Below are 18,859 nucleotides of genomic sequence, written 5' to 3'. Positions count from 1 at the left end.
TATTGTATTGTATTGTATACAACGATAATAAACACCACTAAATATTTTTTGTGATTTCCAAGAAAAATTTTACGAGATCTGGGAATATCAATTTAAGTGCCAGATCTAATGATTTACACGAGCGAATCATTAACTAATTTTTACCCGCAGCTCGCATGAGCTTTTAAATCTGGCTGTTCGAATGAAGGATTTTTACCTAATTCCCAATCCCAATGTCAATACCGGGGACATGGGAGCTAAGAAATATCAATAATAGAATGCGTTTTTATTTTTATATCAGGGGGCGTTAGGTTCACTTAGATGGCAGACGGCGCCGTTGGCAATGGAACTGCTGAAGTGGTTGAAAGCGGCCAATTTCATTCAACATCCATATCAGAATGTCAGAGAAACTGTTGGCAGGTGAGCTATTAATTGTATCAATATAAATAGCAAATGAAAGCTAATAATTAGTCCAGTCTATATATATTACATATATTTTAACATTTATAAGGTAATATTCTCACAGAAACATCAAAAAGCATGAAGTAAAAAAATATATTAATCAAAAACCTAATTAGGCCTTACTGAGAATTTGTGGGCTGGTCACGATTTTGAATAGGTCCCGACTGTTGAAAGTTAAGCTGCTTAACAGAATTCTAGACTAATGCACTTGTTTTTTCCTTTTTTAGTTTGTTTAGTTTCTTTAAAGCACCCAGGCTTTAACTAGCGTAATTAAAAAATGTGCTATTTCATCACCGGCAGTATGTTAATGACGCTGTTTGACACTGAACTGGTGCTGGCCGAGGGCGACTGCGACCGCGCGCCGCTGCTCTCCGCGTTCCTAGACGAGGTGCGGCCCAAGCTCGCGCCTTTATACGACGAGAACGGAGACATAGGTACGTATAAGTATAGGCTAGTGCAACCATTCTCAAAGTGTGCTCCGCGGAGCCCTGGGCCTCCGTGAAAATTCTGCGGGGTTTCCGAGAAACAATGAGTGACTTATAGTGCACCGTGAGGTTGCCGAGTACAAGTTCCTATTCAATTAGTTGTTTTTGACTATTTTAGGGCTCCGGCAAATATTTACAGCTTATTCATAAAAAGTTGAGCTCCTTGAAGGCTCCTTGACCGATGCTAAAACATGATTCATAAACGTCTGTTAGCGCTAATCAGTCGATCAAGGCTCTGCTAAAGTTAGCGGACCGTAGAATCTCCCTGCTAAGTCACAAAATGGCCGCACAAGTTTGAACAGCTGACTTTGACAAGAGCAAAAAACCATACCGAAGATATTTTAGTGAAGGGTGAAGTTACGCAAAGATTAAAAAAAAACCAGGAAAAAATATTTTCAGGAATTTGTATTTAAAAATCCTCTAAATTAGCAGCAATAAATTAACAATAAGTATGAAAAAAAAATAGGATGATTAACACAATTAGGTATGGCTTTTTGCACAACATAAACATGCGGATCGGAAATGGCGGGAAAACAAACTTCTCGCTTTTTTTTTTTTTTTCCTGCTAATTTGCTGTCACTGCTGTCAACTTTTTTTTTTTAATTATCGATTAGGCATTTTTTGTCTTTGATTTGTCAAGGTGGCCAACATAACGAGTCTAATCAGTCTATCAGCGGCTCAACAACTAGCAGACTGCTAGCAAGCGTTTATGAATCATACTTCTTGACAACCGTCTAACAAGCTTAATCAGTCTGGTAACAGACCGATCAAACTCAATTAAGGATTTTTTATGAATAAGGCTGTTAGTTTTGAAATAGGGTTCCATCATGAAAAAAGTTTGAGAACCACTGGGCTAGTGTTATAAAAAAATCTAGTTTGCCCGTCTGTTAGATTTAAAAAAAATATTTGACATGTATTTTTTTTTGTCAATACAATAAAAATACCGGCCAAGAGCGTGTCGGACACGCCCAAGATGGGAACACCCAAATACTCCGAAATATTTTATTCCGGAATTGCTAATTCCGATTTTCAAAACTCCGATTTTCACAATTGGGATGCACCAAAAAAAATAACCTATAGTTTTTATTTTATTTTTGGGAAGAATAGGATATTTTAAGATACCATTTTCATCGATTTTGAATTTGGATGAGTATTTAATTTTTTATATTTTTTTTACGAAATACGCTGGATGGCGTCACAGTGAGACAGCCACGTTCCATTGCCTTGAAAAATTCAGGTCGTACATAACATAATCTGTGGCATTACAATGTGACAATAATACAAGCACGGTTTAGGGTCCTAAATGAACCATGACAAATAGTTTTATTTCTCTTCTTTTAGCTTCGATTATTCCTATGTTTGTTTAATGGTGTTTTTTATTAAAATCTGATATTTAAATTCTTTTATATTTACTTGTAACGTAGTAATTTAATAATTTAATTTGTAAAAATACATAGGAAATACTCGTATACATTTCGGACTTTACGATAAATGACAACTGTTTAAAGCCGGGTGCGCATCATGTGATTAAAGTTCTGTCTTTGTCACTCTTTGCTATTATAAGCAGGACAGCAACATTTCAAACTGTCAATTTGCTTTAGAGTGTAGACATGCTTTAGAACTGCCTTTGTGACGGGCGGGACACTGCAGGGGTCAAATGAAGGTCATTTCTTAAATTTGGTTTATTTAATTCAGTTTATCACATTTTTGGAATCTGATTTCTGAAAACGCTTCACAAAGCCTATTTCTCTAAACAGTTTTCGATTCGTATTTATGACATTTCGGATTATTACTGAGTCGGACTTCTTATTGTTCGGTTTATTAAAAATCGTAATTTTAAACATTAGGTATTTTTAATTTTCGGATTTATACAAATCGGATTTATGAAGAATTGAAATAGTCATATTAGGAGTTTTAAAACATTCGGAATTATAAAAATTGGTATTTATTTCGTTTTTCGTATTTATGTAGTGTGCCCAAGATAAGGTTCCGTAGCCATTACGAAAAAATCAAGTAATATTTTTCTAAGGATTTCGTATATTGTGTAGGTACGGAATCTTCCAAGTTTAGGTATATTTTATGCTATTTACACTTAAACGACTAATAATTCTCAAGCAATCTTAGCCGTTATAATTTTCCTTGTAAATTTGACATACTTACTAATATCCCGCTCGATTTTAATGATAATTTGCACTTAGTCCAATATTTCGCAAACAGATCACTGAATCGACAAATCGTCCATGCAACCCCAATGGTTTTAAAAGGGTTAGTCGAGAAAAAAAAATCACCCCACATTACGGTTATAGAAGGTACCCTAAAACAAAATTTTTATTTTTTTATGTTTGACGACTTTGTCAGCGTGACTGATATGTATATTGATGCCAAATTATAGCTTTCTAGTACTAACGGTCTCTGAGCTTAGCCGCGGACGGCCAAACAGACAGACAGAGAAAATTTACATTGTATTTTTTAAATATTTCATACCTAACATGAAACTATCGTGAGACATACTCATATTAAATATATTGACCCGGATAACTCACGTCTTAAATACGACTCACGAACGTATTTAAGACGTGAGTTATGTCAATATATTTGGGCCAATCAACTTTTTTACCGACTAATCTGTCCGCGACATCAAACAATTGCAGATTTTGTAGGACATTTTCTGTAATTTAATAGATGGTGTACATGAATACACATCCTATGTCTTAAGCTATACGATATATCTTGTTAAGTACGTTTTTTGGTAACGCTAGAGACGTAACGCAGGAGACGTCCAAAGTGTCGGTAAAATATGATATTTAATATTCATACCTAAATACAGAACTGTCTTTCTTTATTTTAATTACTGTGAGATACACGATTTATTTACATTTTTCTATTGGCTACCTTTTTTCTTGAATAAACCTAACTATAATAAGTACCTACTAAACTTTATTTGTACATAATATGAACATTAATACTTTCTCAATGCCTGTTTCTATAAAATGATCACGTTTCTTTAACGCATTCGCTGCCGGCTGCCAAACGGTAGACTTCTTCAAGTGCCGCAAACCACATGTATGTCTAGACGACTGCAAAATGATGATAGTAGCACTGAGCGAAACTCACATAAACGCATGTATGCGTTGCCGGCACTGAATGCGTTAAGATCTCATATCACCTCCTAATAACTAATCCAAGGTTCGTGTTAGTTTAAAGACAAGTTAAGATTTAATTCTTCTTCCGGCGGCTCATTGTCTGATCCAAGTGTTGTTGGTATAGTGGTGCTGTCTGTTACAGCTGGTCCAGCGTCATTGGTGTCAGCAGGAATGATTCCACTGTTAACTGCCGCAGACTTTGGTAGAGCTAGCATTTTGTCAAATGCTTCCTGTGCCGCATTAGCGAGTCCCGCTACTGCAGCCAGTGCAAAATTAGATGGTCCCAACGGTTCAGGCGCTGGTGTTGCCTGTGTGCTTGTGCTCGATTCAGAAACAGTAGCTTGGCTTGTGTTGTCCGACGCAATTGTTGTTGCCTCTGACACAGGTGAAGCGACCTCTGTTGCAGGTAGTGCTGACTCTACCTCATATGCTGCCTCTGTCTGAGGTTCTGCTGCAGACGCAGATTCAGGCACAGGTTCTTCAGCCACAGTACTTCCGTTTCCTGCTGCTGTTACTGATTCCGCTTCTACCGCTGGTTCCGAATTTTCACTCGCTGGCACTGGAGAAGAGGTGCTGTCTGGTTCTGCCGCTGCTTGTAAATTGCTGTTATTATTCGCTGCAGCTGGCTGTCCTAAAGCTTGTTCAATGGCTTCTTCGCCGTTTAAATCTGATGCCGCGCTGTCTGATTGGTTCGCTGCAGCCGATGTTGCGCTGTCTAATACCACGGTAGCTGACGCCTCATTTTCTGCAGCTTGTGCCGCTGAACGTCTGTTATCTTTGTCAGTTGAAGTGCTGTTCGCCTCTACCTCAGCAGCTGGCGCCGCATTTTCATTTGTTGCAGCTGGTGTAGTGCTTTCCAATTGATCCGCTGTAGCAGTTGACGCGTTTTCTGGCTCTGGTGCCGCTGACTGGCTGACATCATCTTCAGCAGCAGAAAGTGTTACCTCGGCAGCAAATTCTGATTGGGCATTTGGTGTCGCAGTTTCGTTCTCTGCAGGTGCTAATGCGTTTTCTGACTCTGGTGCCGCAGACCGGCTGACGTCATCTGCAGCAGCAGGAAGTGGTGCCTCGTCGGCCGATTCTGGTGTGGCATCTGGTGTCGCAGTTTCGTTCTCTGCAGGTGCTAATGCATTTTCTGACTCTGATGCCGCAGACCGGCTGACGTCATCTGCAGCAGCAGGAAGTGATCCCTCGTCGGCCAATTCTGGTGCGGCATCTGGTGTCGCAGTTTCGTTCTCTGCAGGTGCTATTGCGTTTTCTGACTCTGGTGCCGCAGACCGGCTGACGTCATCTGCAGCAGCAGGAAGTGTTACCTCGGCAGCAAATCCTGATTCGGCATTTGGTGTCGCAGTTTCGTTCTGTGCAGGTGCTAATGCGTTTTCTGACTCTGGTGCCGCAGACCGGCTGACGTCATCTGCAGCAGCAGGAAGTGGTGCCTCGTCGGCCACATCTGGTGCGGCATCTGGTGTCGCAGTTTTGTTCTCTGCAGGTGCTAATGTGTTTTCTGACTCTGGTGCCGCAGACCGGCTGACGTCATCTGCAGCAGCAGGAAGTGGTGCCTCGTCGGCCAATCTGGTGCGGCATTGGTGTCGCAGTTTTGTTCTCTGCAGGTGCTAATGTGTTTTCTGACTCTGGTGCCGCAGACCGGCTGACGTCATCTGCAGCAGCAGGAAGTGGTGCCTCGTCGGCCACATCTGGTGCGGCATCTGGTGTCGCAGTTTTGTTCTCTGCAGGTGCTAATGTGTTTTCTGACTCTGGTGCCGCAGACCGGCTGACGTCATCTGCAGCAGCAGGAAGTGGTGCTTCGTCGGCCAATCCTGATGCGTCAGCTGCAGTCGCAGTTTCGTTTACTGCAGCTAGTGCCGCGCTGTCTGATTGATTCGCTGCATCTAATACCGTGCTGTCCAATCCAGATGCCGCCGATTGGCTTACTTCATCTGCATCAGCTACTGGTGCCGCGCTATCTGTTTCTGTCGTGGCATTTAGTGCCGCGCTGTCATTGGCTGCAGCCAATGCCTCACTATCCAATACAGGCACAGCTGACCAGCGGCTATCATCTACTGGAACTGTCTCATCTGGTGCTGTGTTATTTACTTCAGTATTCGGAGTCGCAGCAGCAGTGTCTAGTGCAGCATCTGTGTCTAATGTATCATTCCCTCCTTCTTTAACAACCCCTTTAGCAGTGACGTTAAAGTAACTACCCGGGGACGGTGCGCTGTCGAATTTAATTGTAGCTCTGATGAACGGGTAGCCGAAAGTGGTGTTTACCTGTGGTTCATCTTCGCTTGTTACTGATACTTTTACGAATTTCTCTTCAATCCCGTTTGGAGCCTAGAACATACATCAAAAAAATAAAATAAAAAAATATCAGTGTTGGTAGATTAATATTCTAAATTATTGCCCAATTATGCCTAAGTGAAAAACTTTCCTTTTTACAAGCTTTTATTTAACTTGCCCTCCTCGCTTATTTGTTTATATATTTGGGTCAAATCTTGGAAGCTAAATTTGACCCACTTCCAATGGTACTATTGACTTAAAATTTGGCATATTTATGTAAATCTGGTGACAATACAATAATCTGGTAGTGAAATTCTGGTAGACCGGCTAGGATCGTCTCCGCAGAACGGAACTCCTCAACGGTTAATGGCATCGACTTGAAATTTGGTACGGAAATGTAGCTTAAATGACAATACAAGTACAGTCAACAAAAAGTACAGCCAGCAAAAAAGCTTGTATTAAAAACTAAATTTTCAACAAAAACTTATTTCAAAGTAAAAATAACTTACCGGAATAATTATTTCCGTCTCTGGATCGATAATATTATCCCCATTACTGTAAAACTCATCGCCAGCGTCAGAGCCTGCAACACACAATAATAACAATAGATGTATTATTCTAAGTTGAAAACAAGTTAGGAAAGTACAGTCAACGTCATAAATAAGTGATCAATTCTGTACCTTGTCGCTTTCAGTCGTTACACAATTTCGTATGGCTTTTCAAACATGACGTTGACTGTACAATACAATACAATGACCCTTTATTGAAATGAATCTTTATAGTAAGCAGTTCAGACAACGCATGGTACCTATATAGAGATTTTCCAAGGCAACCTTATCGCTTCAGAGCGAAGTACGTAGTGATGATTGTACTATCGAACCAACTGAACTGTGACTCACTGTGGAACCATCTCCCACGAGATTTCATAAAGCCAAAACTTTGCCTGACAGTGAAAATCGTAATTAAACTTATTGTGAGAACGTTCTACAGTGGATAACAAATTAAATGGTTCCACTACTGTCTTTTTAAAAATATGTTCAGTCACCAGCACCAATGTCTGACACAACAAAGCGTACATAAATATCTGATACGACTCTATTTCTAGGGCCGGTAGGACGTGTCAGATATGTCTCCACACTCCGCTGTGGTAGATATTAATGCAGGTACTATAAGTAATACTAATTCGACATCTAGGTACTATAATATAAACTGCGACATTTATAAACTGTTTGAAATAAGTTTAATGTATGAAAATTTCATGCCAGGAAATTAGAATTAACTTACCGAATTCATAATTATATTCTTTGCCAACTGCAGTGCCAGCAATAACGACGCTTATAAAAAATATGAAACGTCCACGTAGCTTCATGTTCACGATCGGTTTACTCAAGATCAACCGTGAAATAGTTTCATATTATATCCGCCTTCGCAAAATAGCCGTGACAAACATAGTTATCGAGACGCTACAATTAGTATTTAATTCAGTATTATACCCTGACGAGTGACTAAGACCGTTTCGCTGAGGTGTATTGTGCAAAAATGTGTACTTATCAAAAAAATCAAACAACAGTTATATACACCTACCTATTTATAATACGGTATTTGACTATTATGTATATGTTTTATAAATTAAAACTTCACAATGCCTGTTATCGGATTGAGAAACAATTTTTAAGCTACCTTTACAAATAACAAAGTTATAATGGTTTGAAATTCAAGATTAGACAGAGAAAGACATACTGGCATGTAACGTCACACGCCAGTACCGCCATACTTGCTGCATAGAGAAAAGAGTTTGAGAAAGAGACAGGTATACAGATTTTTCAAAAAATCACTATAAATTCAATTTTCAACCGATTTAAATTCTCTCTTCAAAAAAAAAACAAAAAAAACATTAAAAAAGAATTTATGTGTCTTTGACTCGATCGTTTTGACAGTTGACACTTACCGGGCTTAATAATACTGACATGGAAATACCGACCCTGTTTTTTATATACACGCCCATAGAAGCTCATGGCAGTTTAAGATTCGGTAAAGAGTGTCAACTGTCAAAACGATCGAGTCAAAGACACATAAATTCTTTTTTAATGTTTTTTATTCTGGACTATGGAACAACCCGTAACCGACCCGTAACTCTTTCATTTTTTTTAATTAAATGATGCTACTTAAAAATCTGATATTTTTTTCTGTTAATTAGAAAGGTTATTCCTGTCGAGAAAAAAAGTTTCAAGCGTTTCTAAAATTTTCATCCATTCCCCATTGGACGCATACTCGTATTATTAAGTACATGTTTCTTGTTAACAGTCTGACAAGTAATAAATAACCGGCTAGGTATGTGTAAATTGAATCATAATCCTGCCAATATTTACTTATAAGATTTTTCGCGCTAAGACGGCTGCATGAATTTGGATAACATTTCGTATGTATGTACAGTCGAAGGCTATATCTATACACTTACAGCCATAGCGTCAAATATATGTATACATCAACCTTATAGTTAATGGCATAAAGGTGTATAGATATTTTTGACGTTTTGGTAAAGTATACATATTTATGCCCTTCACTGTACCGGAATTACTGGAATAACACAACTACTTAATTCCGATATTCCCACGGTATCGTGATACAATCAATGAAGACCACGATTAAGTACGTAATTTTTGGGAATTCCCGTGGGAAACTTGTGGAATACCGAAATTTTAATTCAAATGACAGATCTAATAGTTAATACGAGCGAAGACGCTAGTAAAAGCCAGTAATTACATACATTTAATCTCTATACAATAACTTGATTCACTTAACTTTCATAAGTCATACAAGTGGTATTGTGACACAATTTTCCGTAACAAATGCCCAAATGAAACTCATGTCAAAAATGTCTAGAAATTACCACTTTTTATGAAGTAAAATATTTATACAAGGTCACTTGCATACAAATCGATTGGCTTTGGTTTCGATATTACGCCCCAATTATTACTTATATTGCAATATCAAGTTGAGGAATTTGAATCGCGACGCATTGTGGAACCTTTTCATATTAAATGGCATAATGAATGTCATTACTTATAACGATAAGTTATGACATTTATTGTTCGAAGTTTAAACAGATGAAAAAATCAAATCTGTTGTCAAGAAGACATTAATATCTATGGCGTATTATAAAATTAATGATTATATCATGCACAGCGATATTTGGAAATAATTCCGATCCGCGTAGCGAAGATACCTTACATAGCGCATCTACAATGTTAAAAATTTTAATGTGGCAAAAGGTCAGCTCTGCATGACACATTCAGACTTTTTTCTTATACAAGAACAGTCAAAAAAATGTTGATGCATGTACTTATTGAACACTGAATTGTTTTAACGTAACAGGCACTGGCGTCGGTGGAGCAGGTGAAATTAATTAAAATGCAGAAAGTTATTGCAGCCGTGTATTTCACATTATAGCACGCACGGAAGTAGAGACAAAATGTTGCCAACAATGTGAAATATAAAATTATCAATTTTAGTGCGGTGTTGTTGCTAGTATTGTATCGATAGAATTGATTTAATACGCATCACTTATTTTAACCCTTTTCTTGGCAAGCTGAGACAAGTGTACGGAATTCAAGCCTCGTTGGATTCTAATAGAGCTAACATAAATAATTTGAAAAAAATAAATACAAAAATATGATCTAAAATTATGTATCGTATAAGATACATACTAAGGAAAGGCTTTTGCCTCTTTGTTTCGTAGTGATCAAAACTGCGGCGTCGATGGCGCTGATGCAGGGCGGCGGGCGCGCGGACCCCACGCCATCGCCGGAGCCCGAGCGGGACTCCCCGCACGTCGACGTGCCCGTGGCGGTCGCCAGACTGTCTCCTGTTGGAGACTCGCCTCAGGTAACTTCAAAGATTAGATATACTTTTACTAGGCTCCAGTGGCGTAGCTAGCATGGGTGACACCCGGGGCGGATATTGTAAGTGTCACCCCAAAACTCGAATGAAAAAACTTACTATGCAAGTAGTCAAAACCCAGTGGTTGAAATTTCGAGGGACAAACTTTGTCGTTTTCGTGCCATAGTTAGTACTAAAGTTTATGAAGAAGTTTTAAGTTTACTGTTTTCTCTAATTTTGTATTTTATCTAATAATTACCTGTCGTAGAAAAACAATTGTACGCGACGTTGTATCAGTAAGTCAGAAAAGCTCGTGACATCTTCTTACGATGTTTGGTAATAAATAGTAGACGTTCATATAGCCACCCGAGCCGGTACGGCAAGGGCGGATAGACACGTCGAGGAGAAAATGGGTTTAATGCTCAAGTTATTATTCAGGTTTGTTGATTTATTAATATAAATTACGAATTGTTTAAAAATAATTAAACTGTCTTTGGCTGCTGGCACCTGATTGCCTTGGGCTTAAACAAAGATACTAAGAGGCTGTTTCACCACCCATTGATTAGTCTTAACTGACGGTTAAATGTGATACCGTTTCTGTTTGTTCTGTTCGAATAGACGGAGACGGCATCACATTTATCCGTCAGTTGTAATTAATCAACAGCCCCTAAATCTACTATAGCATAAAACGTCATTTTATGTCGCCTAGAACGAGCATAAATACGAAGTTTACGAGCATGAGGAGTGAAAACACTATAATGTCGTTTGACAGGCAAATGAGAGCGTAGCAGAGCCAGCCGGCACCGGCAGTTCGCGCGGCGTGCGCATCGAGAAACAGCTCGCCTCGCGCCTTGACGCGGCGCTTCAGCTGAGCGGGGACAGCGTCGCGCCCGACGTGAGGGACCACGCGAGGGCCATCAACTTGCTCACTACTGGTAAGCGATGCGATGACTCGGGTGACACTCTGTCCCGGCCCGGATAACACCGACATGGAAATACCGGCCCTGTTTTTTGTGTACACGTCCATAGAAACTGACAGGAGCTTCTATGGGCGTGTACACGAAAAACAGGGTCGGTATTTCCATCCCGGTATTATCCGGGCCGGGAAAGAGTGTCACCCCGATGACTCTAATACAGGGTATCCCGTAAGCAGGACGACAAACTTACTCGTAAATGGGAGATAGTTGCATATCTTACCAATGATATATAACGGATAACTCACGTCTTAAACCGAGTTTAGCTCGACATGTTTCGGGCTATTTCGTAGCCCTTCCTCTCAGGAGCACGCGACTCGGCGGCTGCCGCAACACGCACACTACGCGCCACCGCCCTGCTCGCACGACTGTCCGACGAAACTAACACCGGCGCACAACTACCCGCATTTTTATCGTCATTTTTATTATCAATGTCTAATGTAGGGTAGCACACAACACTAACAACATCGCTCCGTAAAGGCACGTTCACACCAACCGATGAGTATTTAATACTGCGGTTGCGGTTGGTCGGTACCCCCGAGTTGGAAAACAGTATTAAAACAATGTGAGAAAATATTCCATCGATCCATCTACCCATCCACATCGCATCGCAATATCGCAAATGCTTACAGTCTAGTGGTGGTTGGCTGTTTGTAATTTTTCCTTTGTCAGTTTAATGTTATTAAGCAAATTTAAAAGTTAGAGCAGCGGACAATAATGGATTTTCATACATTCCTTATGGCCTAGGGCCTAGGCCAAAAAGTAATGTAGGTAGCCATAAATGAGAAACTTCATGTCTCCATTTCGTGACATTAACGCATACATTTCCGACTATGTTTGAGAAAATATTGTTTGTGCTAGTTCTCCGCGGCTGCATGGCGCTGATAGTCCGCGGCGTGAACAACGAGCTGCGTCCGCACTACTCGCTGGTGGGCGCGGCGTGCGCGCTGGCGGCGCGCGGGCCGTCCGTGCCGCACGACGAGCTCGCGCGCGCCGCCGACGGGCTGCTGGCCGCCATCGCTCTCGCCGCGCACGACGCCGCCGCCTTCCGCGCCGCGCTCGCCACCGCCGAGACTGTGGCCGCCGGCAGGTACCGTACCGTACACTGAACTGAACAGTCGCCATCCTACGAACGAAATAAGTCAGGGAGCGGTAACTCAGAACAAATTTCCACACAAAAAGTGGCCATACTTTAAACCAAAACGACTTATGATTTTTTTTGATTACCAAGTTGCAAATCCTAAATTTAAATTTGCCAACTGAATGCGACCCTAAATACAGCAAACTCTGTTTTTATGATTTCTTCAGACCCTTTATCTTTATATTTCAGTTTTTGACGTAATTAACAAATAGTAGTTACAAGAGCAAAAATATTTTTTTTTAGATCCTGGTGGGCCAGACTAGCATGCCTGGATTTCGCACAGCCTCTCCTATTCTACGGGCTGCCTCTTCTCTGCGACCAGCCGGAATTAGCAGAACGCGCGGAAAAGTTTACCCTCAAACTTATGCGGGATCCTAGACTTGAGGTTAGTAGTTATTAAGTATATATAGAAAGTTGTCCCCCCCCCTCTCCTCCCGTGGGTGCCGTAGGAACCGGCTGAGGGATAATAGGTAGCAGAAAATTGGCAGCAGCGTCTTCTTGGCAACCTTACATCGTATACTGCGCTCGCCAACCCTGGCGAGTATTGGCAACTGCCACCCCTATTGGGGGAGGCCTAGGACCAACAGTACACGTCCAACGCCTGGTAAGATGATGATGGTGAAGTATATCAGAAATTTCTCTTGATCAGAACTTGCTACTAAGGTAACTGTTGCAGATACCGGTGTAGGTACTACATGACGGGGAGGGGATGCGACGGGGATATTCTTTGTTCACGGCTTCCTCTAGTCAATTTTCTTACATACAAACATTTTTCTCAATTTGAAGCATTTGTTCCTCCTTGTCCTCGCTTCCGCGGCAGAACTAGTAATGTCAAACATTTAACACGATAGAAACGACTTAACTTACTATTTTTTATCTCTTTGTTACCAAGATAAATAAGTTGGAACAGATCAAACTGATGTTACTGTGCTGCTACTTTAACTATCCCTCTATTCTAGTTAAACCTATTTATAGTAAACTATACTTCCGTACAGTATCGCTGTCATCCTTAACCCAAATTATATGTAAATAAAATATAAATAATATTTTTTTTTGACCCTTGAGCATGTTTTTGTTACATCTTTGTATTGTATTACCCTCAGGTGCGTCAGTCGGCGGCCAAGCTGCTAACGGGTCTGATGCATTGCCGCGCGTTGCCGGACGAAGAGCGGACTTTACGCGAACTGATGCGCGCCGCGCGATCGAGCACGCCCCGCGAACGACACACCGGCGTACTTGGCCTTTGCGCCTACCTCGCCTCGCGTCCCTACAGGTAACCTCACTTTAGAACCTCATTTAGGTTCTATCCGCATCCACAACGTGGGACCTGCTTAAAAAGCTTTACCCACGCTATAAAAGGCAAAAAAGACATCGACCGGCTCGACTCGGCTAACGACGGCGATAGATGTCTTTTTCGCGTTCATTGATAGACATAGAACATTTTTCAATCGGTTCGTGTCGATTAATTTGGGGAGTTTGGAGAAGACTTTATTTAAAGTCCCTTTTGTAGGCTAACTTTAAACTATATTGCCTTGGAAGTTTAATATGTATTTATCTTAATAAGTATGTTTATCCGTTGACTTGTATCTATAGTACAAGCTTTGCTTAGTTTGGGAGTAGGTCATTTAGTGGAAATTATCCCATGATATTTATGTATTTTCTTTAATTTAGTACAGCCCTCTCGTTCTGAGAGGAAGCCAGTGCCTTGCAGTGGTACGTATATAGGCCGAGTTGGAGGTGGATGGATTTTATATTGTATTACTAGCTGTCGCCCATGACTCCGTTTGCGTAGAAGTATGAAAAATAGTTTACGCCCTATTCTCAGACCTACCGAATATACACCAAAAATTCATGAAAATTAGTCAAGCCGTTTCGGAGGAGTTTAGTTACAAACATTGTGACACGAGAAATTTATATTAGGAGATTATTAAATTTAAAATTTAAATAAATATCATGAGTCCACGTAAAGAACATGTCTAAATAGTCACCTGTTTTACCCGACTGCGAAGAAGGAGGGTTATTAAAAATTTAGATTTTAATCTCAAAATATAGAACTCGCAAAGTACTATGAGTAACCATTGAAATAATCTGAAAACAATAGATTTATTTTTTTTACTTTAAAAGAAATGGTATCCATAGTAATTGATCGTGATGGATGATTGATTTACTTTCAAAGCGCTATTTCAAATAGCTAAAAAGTTGCTTAGGTGACTAGATAATAATGTTCTTTCCGTGGAACCTTCAATTGGCTTAGTTCGAAACTAAGCAAAGCTTGTATTATGGTGTTGTATATCGATTAGTATCTATGATTGATTACTCCTACTAATATGACTCAAAGGTCCAAAAGTCAAACTGACGTATATTCCTTCGATAGCCTCTCTTTCAAAGACCTAATGTTATCCTCAGTTTGGGTCCGAAGCTGGGCGTCGTGCTGGCGGAGCTGTCCCGGCACACGAGCGCGCCGGACCCGGTGCCGGCGGCCATCCGCGCGGCTTTAGCAGACTTCCGGCGGACACACCAGGACGACTGGCCGCGCCACCGCGAACAGCTGACCGACGACGAGCTCGACTTACTCGCCGATCTCACCTCGCCGCCCAGTTACTGCGCTTAAACAGCTAGAACACCAGGGCTACTACGGAATTCGAAGTTCGTATAGTACCGTCCCTCTCACTCTCGTATTAAATTATACTAGCGTCAGCGGGAGACGGTATGATTCGAAAATCGAATTTTGCAATACGTAGTATAAGGCCAGCCTAGCACCCCTGCACATTAGGGGCTATCCGTAGTGCGTCACATCAATTTTGACCACCACCACTTGTCGCTTAGTAAACAAGACCGGCTTCTAATCACTTAGTTGTACTAATGCTAAGCACTTGTACAATATGTTTACACACATGTGGCAAGTACTAAGCATTAGCTACTATGCTTCTGTAAACCCAGTGTAACGAACCGCCAGTTCTCCTAATCGTGTGCCATCTAATTTACGGATGAGGCCACCAGTCGCCGCCACAAGTTGCGAGCGCGGTTGACTCCCGCAGCTTGTGGCTCGGACGCGACCACTCAAACGCTCGGTGTGCACCGATGCTACACAAAATGTATAGAGAAACGCGTCCGCAACTTGTAGCGGCGACTAGTCGTTCTAATGTGGTCGCCACTAATGGCTCAATGTGCAGGGGGCCCTTAGACACTTAGTGCGGTTTAACATCTATCAGTACCACACATCTTTAACCTTTAGTTTTGGGTCTACGGAGACTGTTTGTGAACGAAACAAGTCCATCATGTTTAGGAAGAACTAAGTAAACATGTTCAGATACAATGATTTAAAATAACTGAACATGTTTAGATTAAACGTTTACATTGAATTTAACATTTGATCGTTCATGCAACATTAAGAAATAAAAAACATGTTAGAAAACAGAAACCATGGTTCTGAAATGAAGGGTTTGTTTCGTAAGACCGTTTTTTTTTTCTTGGTCCTACTACAAAAAAGTCTAGGCGCACAGATATCATTTTTATTTACTTGTTTATTTTGGCTTAGAAACCTCACCGAATGCAGTGACGGGACTTGATCACGATCGGCCACACAATCCTTCAGTTTGAACAATAGACGTGGCTGCCCAGACTGCAGAGGTGATGAGAAATATATACAAGTGTTGCTGCTTAAAACAGTCGAACTATTCCCGGTCGATTTAGCCCGGCTACTAATTTTAAATTAGCTTGTCTTTTCTTCACTTGCCCTAGTTTGTGCTGTTATTCTCACCACACCACTCAAAGTCCTCAAATGCCTAGTTTTTCACCCACGCTCGACCGTAAATAGAAGGCTTTTCAGATAATGGCATCAAGCAAATAACATAATAATGTGCTGTAATGTAACTGTGGGCCACATATATTATCAACAGTTTTGTAAACTGTTCATTTGTGCCAGTTTTATAAATAGGTTCTATATATTTGTAACATGTATATAATACTTTTTTTTTGCGTAAATTTCTTATCCAAGGGGATATCAACAAAATTGTTTAAAAGTAAAATCGTTTACTGTTTTTTTTTTCATTTTTATTATTATTACGATGTAAGTTGTTATGTTTATATGTACTAATTTCATGTTCCATTTGACACGACGGCCATCATATTCAATATGGGATAATTGCTATATGCATCAGCGTCATGTTAAACTAAATATAAAGTGTTATACTCTATGTAACGTAGGAATAAGATTAATTCCATTGCTCACGCCGAAATGTGATAAATGACGGAATGCGGGCCTATATTGACTTGTGTACAATTTGATTGACATACTTTATGTTACCAATGTTTTTTTAGTCTTTATTATACAAACAGCAGCATCAGTTTTATAAGAGGGTGATGGTTTTCCATGGTTTATTTTTCTGGTGTTGGAACCATTCTATCAGATGCAACTTTCCCATTATTAACATAATCAATGGTGAATCACTCATACTCATTCTACATTATATACTTTGAATTATTAAATAGTGAGGCTAGGTTAACTTGCGATTATTCTCTAAAGTACCCTAACCCTTAACATAAGTTCTTTCTTTTTTTATCCGAGTGTAATTTGTTCTGTTGACCAATAAAATTTGTAATTAATTACTATTGAATTCTTTTTTTTCTAGATCTGTCAGTTTTTAGGAGTTTTGTAAATAATATGTATAAATATTGCATAATAGTTATTTAGAAAATTAAAATCTATTTTGAATGAATTTCTTTTATTAGAACCCAACCCTAACAAAAATGAAGTAACAAAACATGGGCAAGCAATTAATAATGTTTTTTGTTTATGTTATATTTATTAATACATTAACTAAAGGACCAAATTTGAAGTAAAAATTTATTGGAATAGTATTTCCATGATTTTATAATTTATCAAGAGAAACACTTATTCACTATGCATATTGTCAGTATTTGTAGTACAGATGAAGTATAGTTTCAGTATGAGGAGTATTTTGTATACAATTCAAAGCCATTTTGGTTAATGTATCACAATTTTTCCAAAATAATAGCTTTATAAAAATATTGTGAGATATTGAACATAATTAATCTAATCCAACACAGCCAATATTATCTTCTTTCTTCAACATCTGAAAGAGAAAAAACAGTTTTTAGACAAATGTTTTGGTATCTACTTTTTTTAATTAGACATTAAGTACCTACCTATTTTCATGACATTATTATGACTAAAGAAACATATGTACTTACTTTTGCCATCACAAGCTACAATTTTTACTTTATCCACTTTGGCTACCTCTTGAACTTCCCGGAATTCCACATCATTCAACATAAATGTCCATACATTATCACAAAACCTGAAACAGATAAAAGATAATCTATTACAATAAAGAAAGGCAAAGTATGTACACATTTTTTGCATGGAACAATAGAGTATTGTGTTAGAGCAAATAAAAAAAAGAACCTAAATATCAACATACTAGACTAAAGTTTTTTCATAATAATATGCATAGTGAATTTTTTAATACAAACTGAAGCTATAATTATTTAGTATTTCTTAAACTAGAGCTACCAACAAGCAATCATCAATAAATGATACAGATCCAAAGAAGATTCCCATGTTAGAATTGAATTGTAGTGATATGAGATTAGTTTCACTGCTAAATGTTAATACAGAAAGATTCAGAGATCAGCAGTTAGAGTAAGGTTATGGTTGGTGATTCAAATGCTCACAATATCAAATGATGCTACTCTGTTTGTCTTGACATTGCTTAGTATTCAAATGATTGAAATTAAATCTTTTCTCTTTCACGAACTGTACAATGCATGAGTTATAAATGGATGTTCAGAATAAACAACTGAATTCTGATATAGCTATCTCCACATCTTTTTCTTGTTATACATACCTATAAGTGTTCAATTTTCCAGCTTTGAAGGTTAATCTAGATTTTACCCTGTTGGATAGAGCTTGGTTTATAGACTTGTCGAATTGCAGCAGCACTTTGACTGCCAAGGCTGGGGTTATCTGCCCATACTGAAAAAAGTTTTTAATAATACGTTAAATAACGGGTACGCGCGCAGCAACACCATAGAATTAAAGCTGATATAGGTACTTACTTGGATCAGTTCGTCGAGGCTTTCCTGTAACGTATTTCCAATCGTGGTATTTCTGTATAGTTGATATGACATTTTATTTTTAGCAATTAATTGAGTTACAAACTAGGTGGAAACCCAACACATAAAGGGAAGCCTCTGATGTTACGCCAACGTGGGTATTTCTATTTGATCAAAACAGTATTTATCAAATTACAAGTGAAACCAAAGTAGCTTTGCTGCAGTAATGCAATAACAGAACAGAACAGAAACCGACTGGACCGACCGAGGACCGAACTACTGAGTGAGCGAGCGAACTGAAGAAATCACAGACAGACTGAGTAAGACTGACTGACTGACTGAGTAGAATAAAAATTACGAATGAATGTCAGTGTTGCCACCTTGCCCAAAGAAAAGGTTACTAAACATACGGTAAAAAGCTTTTGCCAAAAAAAGATGGCC

At 39.4% G+C, this 18,859-nt stretch overlaps 2 protein-coding genes across 3 annotated transcripts in view; one reads left to right on the top strand and one right to left on the bottom strand.

Moving 5' to 3' along the window:
- The window catches only part of LOC141432689 (proteasome activator complex subunit 4-like), a gene marked incomplete at its 5' end in the record, with an annotated part of 35,223 nt that extends 18,169 nt beyond the window's left edge, over nt 1-17,054 (top strand). For both annotated transcript variants that reach the window (XM_074094402.1, XM_074094400.1), the window contains 8 exon segments: nt 281-399; nt 742-875; nt 10,086-10,231; nt 10,998-11,160; nt 12,061-12,289; nt 12,584-12,725; nt 13,444-13,613; nt 14,747-17,054. In XM_074094402.1, the coding sequence (XP_073950503.1) occupies nt 281-399; nt 742-875; nt 10,086-10,231; nt 10,998-11,160; nt 12,061-12,289; nt 12,584-12,725; nt 13,444-13,613; nt 14,747-14,951 (1,308 nt within the window).
- Nucleotides 17,055-17,195: 141 nt separating this feature from the next.
- On the bottom strand, nt 17,196-18,760 carry LOC141432690 (transcription initiation factor IIA subunit 2). Its single transcript, XM_074094403.1, has 4 exons — nt 18,422-18,760; nt 18,211-18,338; nt 17,555-17,661; nt 17,196-17,436 (listed from the first exon to the last, which is right to left on the bottom strand). The coding sequence occupies exons 1-4, from the start codon at nt 18,491-18,493 to the stop codon at nt 17,417-17,419; spliced, it is 327 nt and encodes a 108-aa protein (XP_073950504.1). The 5' UTR covers nt 18,494-18,760; the 3' UTR covers nt 17,196-17,416.
- Between the last annotated feature and the right edge of the window lie 99 nt (nt 18,761-18,859).

The sequence above is a fragment of the Choristoneura fumiferana genome, chromosome 11 (genome assembly GCF_025370935.1).
Source record: "Choristoneura fumiferana chromosome 11, NRCan_CFum_1, whole genome shotgun sequence".
In the NCBI taxonomy this organism is placed as follows: Eukaryota; Metazoa; Arthropoda; class Insecta; order Lepidoptera; family Tortricidae; genus Choristoneura; species Choristoneura fumiferana.
Note: the sequence above shows the minus strand (reverse complement) of the source record. Positions and strands in the feature narration are given on the sequence as shown.